The sequence below is a fragment of the Heliconius melpomene genome, chromosome 6, assembly GCF_056956725.1.
Source record: "Heliconius melpomene rosina isolate 202511_hmr_F chromosome 6, ASM5695672v1, whole genome shotgun sequence".
NCBI classification, from domain to species: domain Eukaryota; kingdom Metazoa; phylum Arthropoda; class Insecta; order Lepidoptera; family Nymphalidae; genus Heliconius; species Heliconius melpomene.
In genome coordinates this window covers 4,785,817-4,804,313 of record NC_140394.1, presented here as the reverse complement: position 1 = coordinate 4,804,313, position 18,497 = coordinate 4,785,817, and the positions used below count along the sequence as shown (strand labels likewise).

The 18,497-nt window shown below is 32.1% G+C and overlaps 1 protein-coding gene across 2 annotated transcripts in view; it reads left to right on the top strand.

Moving 5' to 3' along the window:
* The first annotated feature begins 584 nt into the window (after positions 1-584).
* The window catches only part of foxo (forkhead box, sub-group O), a 54,904-nt gene continuing 36,991 nt past the window's right edge, over positions 585-18,497 (top strand). Inside the window, exons 1-2 of one of the 2 annotated variants that reach the window (XM_085186285.1) lie at positions 585-1,610; positions 2,478-2,689. In XM_085186285.1, the coding sequence (XP_085042411.1) occupies positions 1,385-1,610; positions 2,478-2,689 (438 nt within the window). In that variant the 5' untranslated portion in view covers positions 585-1,384. The remainder of the gene's footprint in view (positions 1,611-2,477; positions 2,690-18,497) is intronic. The other variant, XM_085186286.1, reaches the window with a different exon arrangement.

The following is an 18,497-nucleotide window of genomic DNA, read 5'->3' as shown; positions in this document are numbered from 1 at the left end:
TATATGCAGGATTCAACGGCCGGATCTCAGGGTATCGGTTGATCTTGGAAAATACAGTATCAAAGATACTGGAGGAAAGTCACGTAAAAGGCATGAGGACCCTCCGTGTATGAAGAGGTTGAAGGCAGTGGACGAGGTGAAAGATGTTTGTAGAGATCGTCGCGTTTGGCGCTCAGTTCTCACTGACTACTCCGCTAGGATACAGCGTAAAGTTAAGTTAAAAGTCTTAAGGATCATAGGCAAAAACCGTGGCGTTAATTTCCGCTACTCAACACACAATGCCTCGAAATTTAGCGGAAAGCAGGTAACCGAGTAAGTGTCTTGAACACTAGGTAACCTCTGCCTACGCCGCTATGTTTGGGATACAGCTTGAAGCTGAAAAAGGTATCCTATATTATCATAGCAGAAAAATCCGCCACGTAATATGAAGCTTGCGAGTGATGAGTTATCAGTAGAAACGAAGTAGCAGAGTGGCAGCGGTGGTCGGCGGTCACACGCGAGTCGCGACGCCGCTTCTCTATCAGCGACCTCCCGCCCTCCCCCTTGCCCGCGCCCCACACCCGCACCCCGCGACCGCCCGCGCGGCGCCCGCGGACCGCGGACGGAATTCGCACGGCCGCCGCCTCGCGCCTCGCGACGTCGTCACTCAGTGTGCTAGCGACCGCTCGCGTAAGAGGACGAACTGCAGCTCGACGCGGGCCGCACTTATTACGCAGTTACGAGATACGCCGACCGCGTGGGCTTTGAACGGTCGAAGCGCGAGACGTCTTCGCCTCTCGTCCTCCTCCGAGTGACCGACGAAGTGCTATACAGTGATAACACGTATCGACACTAAAAAGTTTCCAGTCGCGGACGGACTATACCAAATAAACTAATAGCTGTGTTTTGTTAATTTGAAACTTATGAATTTTCTGTGCTTGTGATACTCAAGGACTGCTACGGTTTTTAGTTACGTTACAAGGTTAACGCGCCTAGAGTCGGCCAGAGATGAATTGGAAAATCGGCGCGTAGTCGCTCACGTGGTGCACGCCCCGCCCCCGCGCGCTCCCCGCACCCGCGCACCCCTGCCCCGCAACGCACTTATATTTAGCGAAAATCGCCTCTAGGGAGCGGCCCGACGGCAGATACGTACGCTCATCTCTGTTTATGAACGTTAGCGACGCCACATGTTATCGGCTTCGTGTAACAGGCCGATAAGGGGTTGGATAACCTTTGCGGATCGCGGACTCCAACTCACGTTCTGGAAATAGAAAGAAATCTGGTAAAAAAAGAGTTGTGTTGAGTTCTGACCTAATGATAAAAGTCGAAGCTAATTCGCGCCGGTGAGCGCGGCGACCGACACACCCACAAAAAATTCCACAGTTGAGTGATATCGCGAAACAATATGTCTTTACCTAGAGGAAGTTACCAGAGCCCGTGGTCGTCGCAGACGGCTCTGTCCGAGCTAGAAGGGGCGATGGGGGAGTTCGAGCCCGTGGGAGAATTAACAGAGGTTGGATTTGAACCTCAAACCCGCGCTCGATCTAACACGTGGCCACAGCCTAGACCAGAAAACTATATCGATCCAGAAGACCCTGGCTCGAAGAAGAATTCCAATCAAAACCTTTCTGGTAACTATATGTTAAATGTTGATACAGTATTAGTAGCTGCCATTACATAATCTAATAACAGTTAACGTTTGTTGTTATTATTAAGCTTGTAGTAGGAGTAGGTACAATCGCAAAAATTTATATAAACACAAGCCAACAGATAAAAATAAAATGTAGATTCTGCGTTGTAGTTTTTGTTAACAACGTAGCGTATTGGATGTGTGTGTGTGTGTGTGTGTGAGTTTTGAATGAATGTATGTATTGACTATAGACCTTCTATAATACAAATGGTGAAAACTCCCGCTTTTTTGAAAAAAAAAATGATGGATCTAAATGTCAATTTTTTTTTATTACTGAAAAAACATATTTCTTTTAAGTTGGGTAATTCGCTAGCTAATTATGTATATTAAATACATAATAAAATGTAGCATATTTCTTTTTTTATATGACATGTCATTTATTGAATATTTATATAGCTATTTGCATATAATAATCGCTTATATAAGCACGTATATGATTTGGATTTAAATATGACATTTAAAGGTTATTTGATAAAAAGAAATATGTAAACGAAACAGGTGTTTATAAACATTGGTTAAGTAACTCTGCAAGTAATGGCTTGCCAGTTGCTGTTCTATTATATCTAAGTCACTATCAGTTACTTTTTTTTTTAATAACATAAAATTACGTTCGATAACATCAAAACCGAAAAAAAAAACAAATCTTAAATTAAAAAAAAATCTGTCAAATGTTATTTATTCTCAACACGTCATAATGAAATTAAATACGAAATTCTATGCTACATAATCTTAATAATATTTAAAAATTAAATAAAATTAATTATAATTTGTCAAAAGCGAAAATTTATTTCTACAATAATTGTTTTAGGTGCACCACCTTTACCGACTTCGGCGACCACGAAAAAAAATTCTTCACGACGTAACGCTTGGGGAAATCTTTCTTATGCTGATCTTATTACTCAAGCCATAACCTCTTCTCCTGAAAAAAGGTTAACCTTATCGCAGATTTATGAGTGGATGGTCCAGAATGTGCCATACTTTAAGGATAAAGGAGACAGCAACTCGTCTGCCGGATGGAAGGTGAGTTTGAAAGAAATACATTAACTATAATAGTTTATTAAATTTAGACATTCTTGCATTATATTACACTGTGTATATACTCTACTAATAACTCACCTAAAACGTAGACATCTTTTTTTTTTTAAATTTATCATTTTTATTATTTATATCTCGTTTATAGATGTTAAGAATATTAAAACTGTCACACAGAAACAGATAACGTAAGACCGCAAAAAGGCAACAAAATATGGGCTATCAAGTAATCGTTCTTTTACGAAAAGTATGAGCGAACTGGTTGAAAACTTTAAAAGGTATTGTGTTAAATATCTTGGCTGTGGGCCATTGCTTCTACTGAATTGACTATAATGCACTTCATTCTTTCAAACTACTCCACTATGTTTGTACGGACCATTTTCCAATTTTATGATGGTCATCAACCTATAAAAGATTAAACTATAAGCTTACGTTCTTATAGGGAAATCAAGATTTATTAAGTTGTAATAAAATTTTATTGATAAACACATACTTTAGTTCCTTTAAAACAGCTGGTATTGACAAAACAGGGCATTATAAACTCCTTTACTCCTTTACATAAACTCAATTATAAAAATTAAAAAAATGTCATATTTGACAGTCAATTCAATATTAAAAGCAATACCACAGTGTTATAAATAAAGATTATTCGCGCTTTACACTTTGAGTATCTCGTTACTCGCGCCAATAATTGAATAATAGAAACTCTGGCTTATTATCAATAGTTGAACACGAGCCATCAGTGTTTTCCGTGTTCAGTGTTGCCAATTATTATAGGTTATTATAATTGGCAACACTGAACACGCGATGCCTCGGGCCATTCTGTGGAGAGTGGGGAACGGAAGTGTCTTAACATTAGGTTCCCAGATTCCCTTTGGTTAAGTACAGGATGTGCTATGTACAGAGCGTGAAGCTGAAAAAAGAAAATTGATTGTAGATTTTGGACAACAATGTCACCGACTAAAGATCAAAAACAATTTAGTCAGTCGACTCAATTATGTTAATCCAGTAATTTCCACCATAGGCGTCAAGTCCATGAGAGCACATCAGCATTATCTATTCTGGCACAACTAATATAGCTGACTGCACGCAAAGATTTTTAGGGAAACAAACTTATTAAATTAGAGAAGTCTAAAGTTCTTTCGTTATGCAAAAAGGAGAAATGCCTTAAAATTACAAAAAATGTTGACTAATTAACTTGTATTGGACACGAAAATTGAGTATCATAAGACTATTAGCAATTATATTCAATGCTTTTTTAAACTTAAAATAAAAAAAAGAACCATCCCCATGCTAAAAATTTTAATTTAGGTACTACATATGAACGGTATTACGTATCTAAATTATACGTAAATTGATAAAAACCATGTTAAAACACTTAGCTATCGCAAAAAAATAATAAACAGGAAGATCTTAAAGAGAAAATGTTTTTGGGTGTGTTATTTCACTTATTTCTAAGTAGTGATTCGAAATTTGGTCAAACTGCGCAGTGGCATACGTTATCTCAATCTGAGGCGACGCGGCCGATATAAATGATAATAAAAACACTATTACGTACTCCAGCGAAGCTAGCAATGCACGTAGCCACTTAATACACGCCTATTACTGTTCTCGTAAAGCCAAATTGAAATCTAATCTCTGTAGGCCAGCAATGGAGAACGAAATAATATTTGTATCGCTACAGAGATTGTGTGGAGAAACGCCTTTGATATACGAAAGTAGAAATAAAACTGAAGCGTCCCAATTCATTTGTAAAATTTAGTTTTTCTAGGTTTATGTTTTTAATATAGTTAAAATATATACCTAATTATAGCTATCTTTGGACTTGAAACTTGGTGACCTTCGCGAAGGTATCCGTGGCATTGATTAGTGTTTACGCATACAATACCCATTCAGGCGCCATTACTTTGCTAGGCCATTCTAGTTAATAATACCTAAGTGATAGTGCTTCTAATTCTGTATTCAGATATTGCGTTGTTATATGCATAAATAATTATTAACGTGCTATTATCGTGTGTCACGTTCTAACATCTATAATTTATACAGTGAGGAAAAGGGATGGATATATATGATCTCGTAAGGTGAATGAATGAATACATAATATAATATGTAATAGGACACGCGATTACGAATTTCATATATTCGAAAAAATGTTAGAAGTATTTTTATGTCTATGTCTTTTGATGATTTCCCTGTTTTTACTTAACTTAAATTGTTATTATATTGTTTTTGTCGTTTCGCAATTTCTCTACTTGGTTTTCATTCATAAACAAAAATTGCATATTCTAAACAAATAAACATGTGTGGTTTTCTGATTTACGTATATTAAATTGATACCTAAGTTACTGAATAAATAGCAAACAAGTGCAACTACTAAGAAATAATAATATCAATAATAACATACTTTAGTTTGAATAATACATTCTTGTATTGAAAAACCCTTTGAACAATTTTTTAATCTATTACACACAAACATATTATTGTATTTAAATTATATTATTTATTATACAAGTCTTGTTAAAAGTGAACGTAATTCCTTACAAAAAAATGATTTTTACTATAAAAATTTTAGAAATTGAGAAGTCTAAAGCCAAATTTAAATATTATATAGGTATGGAGTAGTGCAAGCAATATCAGCGTTGTAGAATACTTAACTACTTACTTAATAATTGTATGTGCGAATAATTTTGATCATTCATTGTAAAGGAAACCGTTGACGTTTCTATAGAATTCAACTACAATTAACTTTAATTTTTATTTAGTAGTGTATTTTTTAACAAAATATCAATAAATAAACATTTTCAACGCCTACAAAATACATGTAATTCCTAATGCGAATGACGACGAACGATAGACGCCTAGAGCTGTTCTAAACACTATTTTATTCAATATTAATACAAAAGGATAAAAATTTATATTCGTTGTTTGGTTAACGCATGTGATCCCATTGAATGGCAAATTAATTTTACCGTTAAACGAGACCCGTTATACTATACACCTTCGCAGAATCTCGTATCCTTGCGCGGGCGCGAGTAAAAACTAAAAGCTTTTTACACATAAGTATTAACGAAATTGTAAACAATAAAAAAATATAGTTGAGGCCTACTAACATAACGGTTAAACACCACTGGTTGTGGGTTCGATCCCCACTCGAGGAAATATTTATTTAAATTCATATTTTTTTCTTCGCTCTGGTGTCGAGGCCGTTGCGTTGCGCCCTCAACACGCAATGCCTCCGGAATTCAGCGGAAAATTGGGAACGGAGTGTCTTACGCTAAGTTCCCTCTACCTACCCAGCTGTGTGCGGGATACATCCTGAAGTACTTAAAAAAATTATCAATCACCAACTTAAACTTAATAAAAAAGATTGTAAATTTTGTATAAAATTTAATTTTAACCGATATTTATAAAACTGCCACACACACTTTATCAATACTGCTAACTATTTGCACAAAAGTAGTGTATTTTATTCGTATTTAATCAGCTTACTTTATATCATCTACATACTCGTACATAATATATGCATTTATCTAGAAACAGTTTATGATCATAGGAAATTTCCAAGCGAGACCTTTCTTAATAAGCAATTGAGGTTACATTGAATTACAAGCATTCCATCTTGCTCTATTAATGACAACATTTGTATCGTATTTGCATAGACAGTAGACGCGTTACATATACGAGTGTGATAACGAGGTAACATCACTAGTGCTTGATTAAAGTATACAAGCCATTTTAATGGTTGGGCTTTCTAATAAATACTTTTCATTAATTAATTATAGTCGGAATATTCGTAAAGATTATATTATTTATTAATATCTGCTTCCAATAAAAAGATATTGACGTTAGTGATTAAATTATTTATTTTTATCTTATTTTTAACCAATTAAAAAAAATATTGATTTTCTATCTTCCTCTGTACAACTAGAACACTTATGTCAAAGTAACTCTGTAAAGTTACCAAGTTTATGGACTATTGCATCCGTTCCTATAACAAGATCTGAATTCTAAAGTAAGGAAAACTTTATAAAATAATTTTTAAAGTTACAGAACCTTCTAAGAATAACATTATAGGTACACAAAGATGGCAATTAAATCAGAAACAATGGTATGTTACTATATTTTATTAATGACTATTTTAAGAAATTTAATAATATGGTAATGTTACTTCACTAACTTATACTTACGTACATTGAAAAATATTAAAATATTGATTTTTTGCTAAAACATCTGTGGTAATGCTTTCATTACATATATGAAATATTATCTTTCAAATTAATTTGTGCCTCCAGTACGATTCGCAAAAATGTGTCAATGTCTTCCTTATCTCCATTATTTATAATGTTAATAAGGTCGCGTTAGTATTGTATAAATATAGGCAAATTATTTAGCTATTAATTAGCTAGCAACAATATATTCTTGATATTGATTGAAATAACACAAAAGATAGAGTATAAAAAAATCAAATTAACTCAACGACGAAGAAATGTAAATATAAATTTAAATAAATATTTAAATTCCATGAGTGGGCATCGAACCTACAACCAGTCGCGTTTATGTACAATTACACTTTGAACTCCTGCACCATGACTGACCTCTTCTCTTCTTAAATGATAGTATCTATCTGTATAAAAATATAGTAACTAATGACTGCTCAGAGCAACCACTTGTCATTGGTGTTATCTAAAAAGTGTTCGTTTATAATTTCGTATAGTCGTTATAATATCACATATATTATTAAAGTTGTATGTAACATTATCTTATCGAGGTCTTGTGGCGACTGGCGTGTGGTGATAGTGAGAACACTTCTCAACAGATTTTTTAATTCTTTTGTGAAAGTCAATACACATTCTTCATTTAATAGTTCATCAAGAATAATAATTTGATTTCATATATCAGGAGGCTTGACCGCGTGGATCACCGGCCTTGGTTCGTTCAAACGATATCGACCCAATTGACTTCGTGGAAAGTTTTGGTTGTTTCGTTTATTTTGCATATATGAAATAGTTTTGGGTTCCCTCTGCTTACCCTGCTGTGTGCGGGATACAGCGTGAAGCTGATTTAATTTAATATTTTCCTGGTTATAATACTTTGTAAAACTGTAACGTGTTTCAAATATATTAAAAAAATAGCTATAGTATATAAACTAAATGTATTATTATTTTTAATTTTCACATGACTCGAGCTTGTAAGACAATAATAAATGATGAGTAATAACAGTTGACACATTGGGGTTATTGAATCAATACTTTTATATCAGTGCAATTTTCCTATAAGTCTAGTTACTTACCAACATAGAAGAAGAATATATTTATAAAAAAAATCATAACATCAATTACATACTTTATTATTGGGATTTTTAAATAATGTAACAATAATAACACAATATAAATATGATAGCATTAGTTTAGTTTATAATTAAATCGGTGAACTCGATGAAGCATCGCTTAGACTGGAAAAAACGCACTCAAGTATTTAAGAAGACTTCTCGATCTACTGAGACAGCTAATAGTTAAATATTCTAAATATTTCATTGATATGATACTGCAAACTAAACAGTATCTGCCTAGGTTTTAATTATATTCTATTCAATTATAATATTATAATGATTTATCTACTAAGAATATGTCGCGATAACCCGCCAAGTTACCTTTAAATAAGTAGGTATACTTTGTAAATATTACAACATTATTATTAAGTTTTTTTACAAAAAAGAATTTAAAGTTACTTGAGCATATAATTTATTAACCAAATCACTTCAAATTCAAGGTACTTAAAACTTAAGGCAATACGTAAAATAATGACTAATTCACTTATTATAAACTGAATAATGAAGAATACCACATCAAAGACTATTTAAACGTTCATAATATATCCATCTTATGCAACAACAAAAAGCTAAAAATTTGCTCCTTTAAAGTAGGTATTTTAGCAAAAAGTTAACAAAGGTATAAACAACGAGTCTTGTAAATAAAATATTGTTCCACCTGGAAGTCGTAACGAGTTTAGTAACCTTGGCCATAAATTTGCCGATACAAATTTGTTCTACTTTTGATATACAAGAGAAATATTTGAAAGGGGCGACTGCAATAGACGCTGCAAGGCACACCACCTTGCTCTGATTGATTTATATGTCTTGTTTGTCACAGAGTGGATTTATTTGAATTCCTGGCAGCCACCGGATTAATATCAAGCAGGCCTCCTCCATATCCATCCCTACTTTGGGCAATAATTCAATATTTCATCTATCGGGCCGAGACCTACTCGGAATTAACATACAAACGTCAATCGTTTCATGAATAAAAAATGTATTGGATTTAGTGGAATGACTGGCGCGATCACCGCGATTCAGCGGTCGGGATTCAGGATCGGGGATAGCGGGAATAAAATGTTATATGTATTTATTTAAAGAGTGTGGACTGAATGTTTCTTCTGGTGTACGAGCTATTACAAAAAGCCAGATTAAAAGCTCCTATTATATTCTTCTGGATAAGAATAAGTTTTTTTTGTTATTTTCTTACTTAAATATTTATATCACACTTAGCGTATTCTCAAAGTACTCCGTACGTATATTCATATTCTTTTCATATTTAGATAGAAATAACCTAACCCCAAACTGTCTTACAAGTTGCTTGTGAATTATAATTAAAGACAGCGACCTCAATTAACAATAAGCCGCAGTAATTACCTTAATTTTATAATTACGAATATGAAGATGAACGATTTCCGAGTTATAATGTATTTCTTTGATATGCGTCTTAAAGCGAAGTTAGAACTTTTTTATATGTCCGTATAATACATACACTCACACATATGCAGGTATAAATAAACATAAACACATTTTGACAGAGTATTGTTTACATCGTCATATACGTTTTGTCGTTTCTTCAATTGTTCAGTGAAGTATCATCAGCAAACAATACTATATCATGGTTTTTTCCAATCTTTTATATATATTAAAAAGAAAAGGACCAAAAATAGGCCCCCGTAGGACTCCCATGTTGATAAAGACCCAGGAGATTTCTTACCATTCACATTTACTCTAGGAACCTTGTTAGTTCAACAATAGGTCAGAAAGATTCAGTGTACGTCCACTTACCATACCATAATAATATTGCCTCATTACCAATTCTAAGTGCTAAACACAACTAAATGCCTTGGACAAGTCGCAGAAAATGCCAAGAGTATCCTGCGATCCTTTCCATGGTTCCATGGATCCTTCCTTCCATCCTTCTTATATACTCTTTATGAAAACTCTTCACCAGTAGAGCACTCTTTAGTAATAACGGCGTTGATTTTTTCCCTCGTTGAGTTTCGCCACTCAACACATAATGCCTTGAAAAATTCGACGGAAAATGGGGAACGGAGTGTCCTAACACTAGGTTACATTTGCTATATGCGGGACACAGCGTGACGCTAAATTTTTTTTCATAAATTGTACCGTATATTACTTATATCTAAATATACAGCTTATGTCTTTATCTAAATGTGTACGATTGTACGTATATTAAACTCTCTTATCATTTATAATGTGAAAACTATTTGTATTCAACACGTTAACTTAAACAAGTGATTGAAGTTTTTGATTAAGAATAAAAAGGACTCTTATATTACGATATATGTAGACTGTTAGTGATATTATAAAATTATTATGACTATATTTATTAAATATATCTGGATAATTGGATATATAACGCTTATGTTAGTTTATTACGAATAAATTTCTTTATTATTAATAATAATATTATTTATTACAGCTTAGTTATATTACAATTATTCGCTTTAATGTAAACTAAACAATTTAGTATATGTAAATATAATTAACACTAGTAAATCCACTAATTATGTTATTTAGAAACCATTTATCTATTATGCTATATAAAATGTTTTGTTATGTAAATATAATAATTTGATTATATGATACAATCTAAAGTTATGCTTTGCTAGATTAAATTGTTTTTCAGGTATCAACAATTGGAAAAATTACTAAAAATATAATAATACAAATATACAAAATTTTCCTTTTATGTTATTGAATTAACGGCCATTTTATAATTTTTCGTTACATATATCATAAAAAAATAAAACTATGCAGGTAACTGAGGTATATCTATACCTATGGATTTTATAAACGCGTTACTTATAGTTCGATTAAGTCGGGATCGTAATGAAATAATGAAAACCGGTTATAATGTCGCAGTGACGGGCGCATTGACGTTCACATCAATTCCTTTTCAATGTCACGTCGCTATAATTTTGCTGGAATCCATTAAAATAGCTATCTTTTTTTATTTCGATAAGCTAGGACTGAGACCGTCGTGACGCAGGGGCACAAGGGTTTGACTGTAACGCGATGGTTGTGGGTTCATTCACCATTTTTATTTCTTCGCTATGGTACCAAAGCAAAAGCCTTCCGTTGATTTGCGCCATTTAATACGCAATGCCTCGAAAAATTCGACAGAAAGTGTGTAACGGAGTGTCTTAACACTAGGTTCCCTCTGCCTACCCTGATGTACGGGAAACAGCGTGAAGCTCATTTATTTGATTTATATTGTCAACGCTAATCAGTAGAATGTAGGAAAGTTTCCCCCACTTCCACACAAGTATCGACACCTGAGTAGCGGCGGCGTGTCAGTGTTTACGTTAACGGGCACAGTGTTTACAAACAGTAAATTGTTTACTCCTGACAACGCAGAGTAAGCAGCAGCGTCACGCGGCGTCACGGCCGCGTCACGACCGCCTCAGCCGCCGCCCAATCCTGTTCTATTGCGTCTTATAAAACATTGCTATGTGTAATTGATATATAGACAACAAAACTATAAATCAATGATAATTATTACAAGTAATATGCGACGTTTAGAACTAAGCGCAGGCGCATAGCTATGCATACTATATCTGTATAGTGATATTTATGTTTCTGAGATCTGGTTAATTCTCGTTGAATGTGGTGAGAGCGGAATTTTAATTATTAACTTTTACTTGCATCTTGAGTACCTGTTACAGTCACTAAAATGACGTTTAAAAGCTTACATTAGGAGAAGTGTAACAGATACTATGTTACACTGATATATAATATATTAAAAGGAGCCATCATAAACATTCTTTAAAATTATATAAAAATCATATTAATGTTTATCTTTGACCTTACTGTTATCGTTCAATCTGCATGGTTTTTATCTAATTTAAATTAATAAATTACTTTATATTACATGAAAATTATATAAAATAATTTGATTTAAATAACACATAATAGTGAACACATGTACCTGTTTACTTACTGTAAAACTATGAAATTCAAATGTCTGATTGAACTGCAACTGGAATGTTTCTTTGTAATTAAAATTTATTTATCGTTTTATATAGTTAATTGGAAATGTTTCAACTTTAAATATATAAACTTAATAATTACTATCGTTTATAAATTTCAAATTTTTCATTTACTTTGCACAATTTAGTTGCGCAAACTTATCTATAAAAGAAACTCCAGTAAATAGATATACCATTGTATGCTGTGCATATAATGAACCTATCTTTATCAACTACCACCCACATATCTAATATTTAGCTTAAGATTAAGATAGCGATATGTCAATTCATAAAAAATTTGGCAACGTTATCTTACGTTTGTGATTTTAAAATATATCTAAGATATTCATATATATGTTAATTGTCAAGTTCATACTTAGTTTATGCGCACTAAAAATACACCTTCAAAAGTCTGAACTGTCTAAAAACTAAACTTTACGCGATTTTCCATTATAATATTAAGTGAAAACTAACATATACAAATATATAAATATATTGTAACGACATTGTTATGACATTCAAACGACAATGCTTGTGTTAAAAATAGATATTCCATAAGTTAAGGAAGTAACATCGTTTTTCCTAAACGGATTTCACGATGGGGATAATATGTATTCATTAAATCTTTTCATGTATACATACATATATATTTCTTTACTTCATAAATTATTTTGTTATTCTATATATTATTTACTTCTATTTATGTAGAGTAGAGAACGATGCAGTACAGTCGAACTCAGTCATAATTTGAAGTGTCTTATCTCGTACTAAAGCATAAGTGAAAATGTATATAGTACTACGCTTCAATGTCTTTCCGTTTTACAGAATGAATACGACGCCATAGAGCTACCTTACGCATTCATACATTATATATGTAGAATATAAGTATGCATAATTTGTTATATTATGTTAATTTAGTCGCGAGTCGAAAGGCTGTCGGCCTTGGAAGGCGCCGCCTGTCCCCGGCGATTTACTTATCAATATAAGTGCTCACTTCTGTACACTTCTGTACACTTATGCACACGCTTGTCAAAAGTATCTTTGCCACTTATATGTTAGAATGTTAATATAAAAATTGAAATTGTTTTAAATAATTTATTTCAAATAAATTTGCTTCTTATTGTTATAATATATTATTATTTAGTTCTATCTGCGTAAAACCACTGTGAACACGACATAATAGTTACTACACAACGTAAGGAAAACCGCATTACGCGAAGCTTATCTAATTTTCAATTTTGTACGAGAAGAAATAATTCCACTGTATTTTGTACGCTTCACGCGTATGCTCTACGTCGTACATGTACTTATTAAATAAATACTTTGAAATAATTTGATTGATTATATATAATGGGATAATTAAATAATATAACATGTTAAAAATAATACATACAGTGCTCATTACTATTCTTAACAAAACTTAATTATATAAATAATAATTGTAAATGTAAGTCAAGTAGTAGATAATAAAATATATTAGTTCCCTACTGTTTTATTGGTCGCTTGTTAATATCAATTGGTTAATGATTGGTCAGAAAATAAACGTTCACATATTATTATTATAGATGATTTATAAGTGATGTAAAAGGTAAATATAGCTGTTGAATAATTTATGTTCAGCACCAGTTATACAATTACAACAGTTTTAGAACTCAATTTAATTCTTTTTTTGTTATTATTATCATAGTTATCACTTCAAATCTACCCACTCTTGGTACCATGCGCATCAGCAACGGCGACCGTGAACCCTGCGCAGGCGCACGCCGCCGTAAACTATGACATTTTACTCGCATTGCACGTCTATTACTCGTCTGACATTTGTAGCGTCAAGCGTGCAACAACCTTGTACTGAGTCGCTGTAACAGGGAAAACTGCTCTATTAAATATATATGTATATGTATATACGCATATTTTGTTTTAGCTGGCTAAAACCACTTAAATTTCTATTTTATTTAGTTCCTTCTACGTTATATTTACAAATATATAACATTTTTAAATGAAATTGATAGCTGGAGATCCAATTAAAATGGTATGTCGCGTTACCCTTGAAAATTAATAGTCCTGACCGGTTGAAGATGTATTTAGCGTGGTTCGTTCACCGTTACACACAAGTACTGGTAGTGGTACTGGTACTGGTACTTAGTGAGGCAGGGATGCGGTTATCGCGCGCTATTTTCTCAGTTTGCTCTTTATAAAAAGCTAGCTGACGCACTCGTGTGGGAGGTCGTTGAACTGAACAGCTGCGGTCAAGCAGTACTTAGTTAGTGCGTTGACTATTGTGGCATATTAAATTTTTATTCGTACTATTTTGTTTAATATAGTATTATTAGGAATGTGAATTTCGTTATATAAAATTATAAAGTTTAATAAATTTATGATATGTAGTTATCTATATATATAAAATCGAAAGGTCACTCACTCATCACGAAATCTCAGAAACTACATGTGCTAGGAATCTCAAATTTTGTATAGGAGTTACTTATAGGACTTAGGTGCTCGCTAAGACGGGAATTTGCAATATTCGACTTCTAAGGGGTTGTTTTTGGGGTCGAAAGTTTGTATGAAACTTCGTAACTACAAATGCTACGAGTCTCAAATTTTGCATAGACGTCACTAGGACGTAGTCATGGAGACAGAAATTAATAATAACATAGTTCACGCGTGTGTAACCGCGAGCGGGCCGCTAGTCTTGTATAATTTTTATTAATTCGTAAATTTTTAGTTGAATTTATTTTCCTTATTAATAATGTAACTAGTCAAAAGTATATAATATTAATATGAGGTTAGGTTATTATTAGGCCCTATTGGCTTTTATAGCGACACCGGCTGGGCAGGGAAGTAGTCTGTCCCTGAAAGATTGCAAACACTATGTGCCAGCTTGAGAGAATGTCGACGGTGGCAAGGGCACCACCTACGAGATTAAAAAAAATTATAGCCATATAATAATTTCATCAATAAAATTATATTTCCATTTGTTTGTACTAAAAGAAGTGCCTCACGTGAAATCAACAAGTGTCTTGTCTACGCATGCGCTCAACCCCTCCCCGCCTTGGGAAACCTAACCGCTGTGTAATTTTCCACTACCAATTCCCGTTTTATATTTTATATTAAATATTATTACTAATGCTTAGCTTTGTATACATATTTATTGTTTTTATTAAAGTATTCAATAATATTGAATGGTTTATTTTTTAACAAACAATAATATTTACTTTAACGGTATTAGTAATTGTTTTTTTTTTATATAATAAACAACAACACTACATTGAATAAAAAATCATATTATTTAAGTAAAAAAATAATTAAATTATAATGTGTAATTTTTGTACACTAATACGACATATTTTTGTATTGACAAGTATTAAATAATATAATTGGAAGTAAAAATTCGAAATGTCCTGATTAAAAAAAACTATAGACCTCGCCTTCAGTTTTGACTTTGAAAATGTATGTAATGAATGTATCCTTTGCGTCACTATCGGCCTACAGTTTATTGATAATTATATTGTGGCTTAATTAAATTTACTTTGGAGACCTTACATCCTTATATGGTGAGTGAGAGTAGATTATATTCTACTTAAAACTACTTAATTGCGAAATATATTTTATGAAAGTAATGCTTAAACGCGGTGGTTTTACCTACATATGCATGTATATTGTTATAACTTATGATATTATTTAGTATAGAGACAATCTTAATTTTATTTGAAATATACATAAGTTAATATTTATTTTTAATATTGAAAAAAATATTTAACATTTTTTTCGTTATGTTATGATTTAGGTAAAATTGTACTATAAACTATTAAAAAATTATAAAAAAACATATCGATATTGTTCTTTAATCTAAGAACAGCTCTCCTGCATTTCAAGTTGCCACTACTGAAATACTTGCGTGTACTAATATTAAATTTCCCCCTATAAAAACTTATAGTAACTGTAAAAATAGCACAATAAGTAAAATATATAACAAATAGGAGGTTAAGAAAAACAACAGATGTTCTATAAATATATAATACTACATGTATATATTTGTTATATATTGGAACAAAAATGAAGAAGTAGAAATTCTTTTAAAATGTGAAAAACGTAAAATAATGTTTCTATTTTCTTCCTTATAACGTCTTTAATGCTATAAAGAAAATTCGTTGCAGAAGCTTAGCTAAATTGAGAGTGGTTTGGTAATTACGTTGGTAAATTCCCTATCTATTCCGCAGCGGGAATGGAGACTCACAGATCACATAACGAAGAATTTGCGCTTACAAAATTTGGCTCTTAGTATCACCCAATTTCATGGACGAAAATAACTTCGAACCTTTACACTTTCCATTTCCACGTGTACCATACTTGTGGATTGCCAGCAATCATTCTAAGATTTTCAGTTTTTCTTTGTCACATATTATATATTTACAATTTCCCGCATTTAGCCAGATATGTTTAAAATTTTGGGTTTATATTAATAGCTAATTTAAGTTGCGCATAGAGCTATAGAGCAAAGAACCATATTTCATCATAAAAGACCTTAGATGATTAAAAAAAAAATAGCACTTGTCATATCAACTACACACACGCATGCCGTTGAACTACTAACAATTAATACAGTAAACAAAAAGTTTATTGAAATAGAGTGTAAAACGAAATAATAGGTTAAATTGAAATTATCTTATGTTTATCTGGTCTTTTATATGGACCGTAGTTACATACGTAATAACAAAATTGACCCGACGATCAAAAATTAAAAATATGGCAACTAAAATCTATGGAAGCTGGTGGTATTACCGAAACTCAAATAAAATTTCATTTTCAATTTGTATAAATGACAACTTGTTTAGGTAAAAACTAAGAAAAAAAAAATTGATTGTGAGTGCTATACACTAACATGTTAGATATTAAACAGAACTGCGAACCTAAAGTGCCTAGCTAGGTAGGTATGTATATACGAGTAATATAGTAGTTTTACAATAGCATTGGTTCCACCAAGTTAATGAATTCTCCTCGTAACTTTACTCTCGAGTAGATATGGAGATTGGAGGCCTTCACCGTTTGTTCACTTTGGAATTTTCCTTTCATTCGATCGAATAAAGTTGATTCCAAGTCGCCATTAACACCCAATCAGGGTCGACGAATGGGGCAGCTATAGTTTGCTGCATATCAATAATTTCATCTATATCGTCCATGTTCACGCGATACAAGCATCATTTTTGTTGTCATTTCATTAGCATATAGCAATAATTACTTTATACAAAATATTACTTTATTATATATACAACAATACAACAAAAGTTACAGGTATTTTACAACTTTTGTTTGTAATTTTTTATTGTTGCTTTAGATTCAAAATTAATGTATGTTATTTTTAATAATTATTTATTTCATTTTTTTGCTCTGGTGTCGAGGCAAAGCGCGGCGTAGAGTTCTACCACTCAACATACAATGCTTGCATGCGGGATACGCGTGAAGCTGAAAAAAAAAATTAAATATGTAACATTTGCTACAATCAGTACATACATTTATTCCCTTACATATTGAAACTACGTTTTCCTATGACTCAAAAGATCTTGCGTACTCCAACAGTACTTAGATACTTGCATACAATTGGGATTATCCAACAAAACCCACATTAGTAACATGTGTTTATATTAATTATATAAGTATTATTACACAAGTAAACATACTTGTATTTTAATTGAATTTAATTGAAAAATAAATGAATCAGCAATTGATTGAAAATTATTTTCTTTAATGTTAATAAATAAAATAATTTATATTAAACAAGTCATGTGGCATCAAGAGACATAAGAGAGTCAGATTAAACTAAACTACACTGGATATTTAAATTTATATCATCATTACATACTTATATTACATAATCTACATAAGTGTAGAATTACTGAAGGCTTTTTTTTTAACTTACATAATAAGGAAAATTTAATGCTATACTATTATTAGGTATAACACTGAGGTAGTAAGTACACGTTTTTAATGTCTCGTGAGGTTAAATTGTTATATAAGTTTAAGGTTAGAGTATGTATGTACACTGTAGGTACTTAAAAAATATTTGTTATCATACTTATTTAGAAACTTACAAAAACTTGAGTCTAACGGGGTATTTGTTATCAATGTGGATTTAATAGAACGATTGGTCTGACATTATTGTATTTTAATATTACTTAATAAGTCCTTAAATAAAATGAAGTTCTCTTTGCGGGATAATGCGGGAAACCAAAAAAAATCTGTCAATGTATATTAGTGATGAAATAAACATACATTTCAATGTAAAGTAAGTATTCAGAAATACAAAAACTTAACCAAAACGTTTCTTACAATCTAGAGTCGCAAATTACACTAACGTCATTGCATAAACTACGCAATATTATATTATGTTATGGCGGGGATTTTCCTAAGTAGAAAAGATGAATGAATTTACAAATAATGTATATAATTTCTGTGTTATTCTAATAATTGTTATCGTATATGTTATAAGACATTA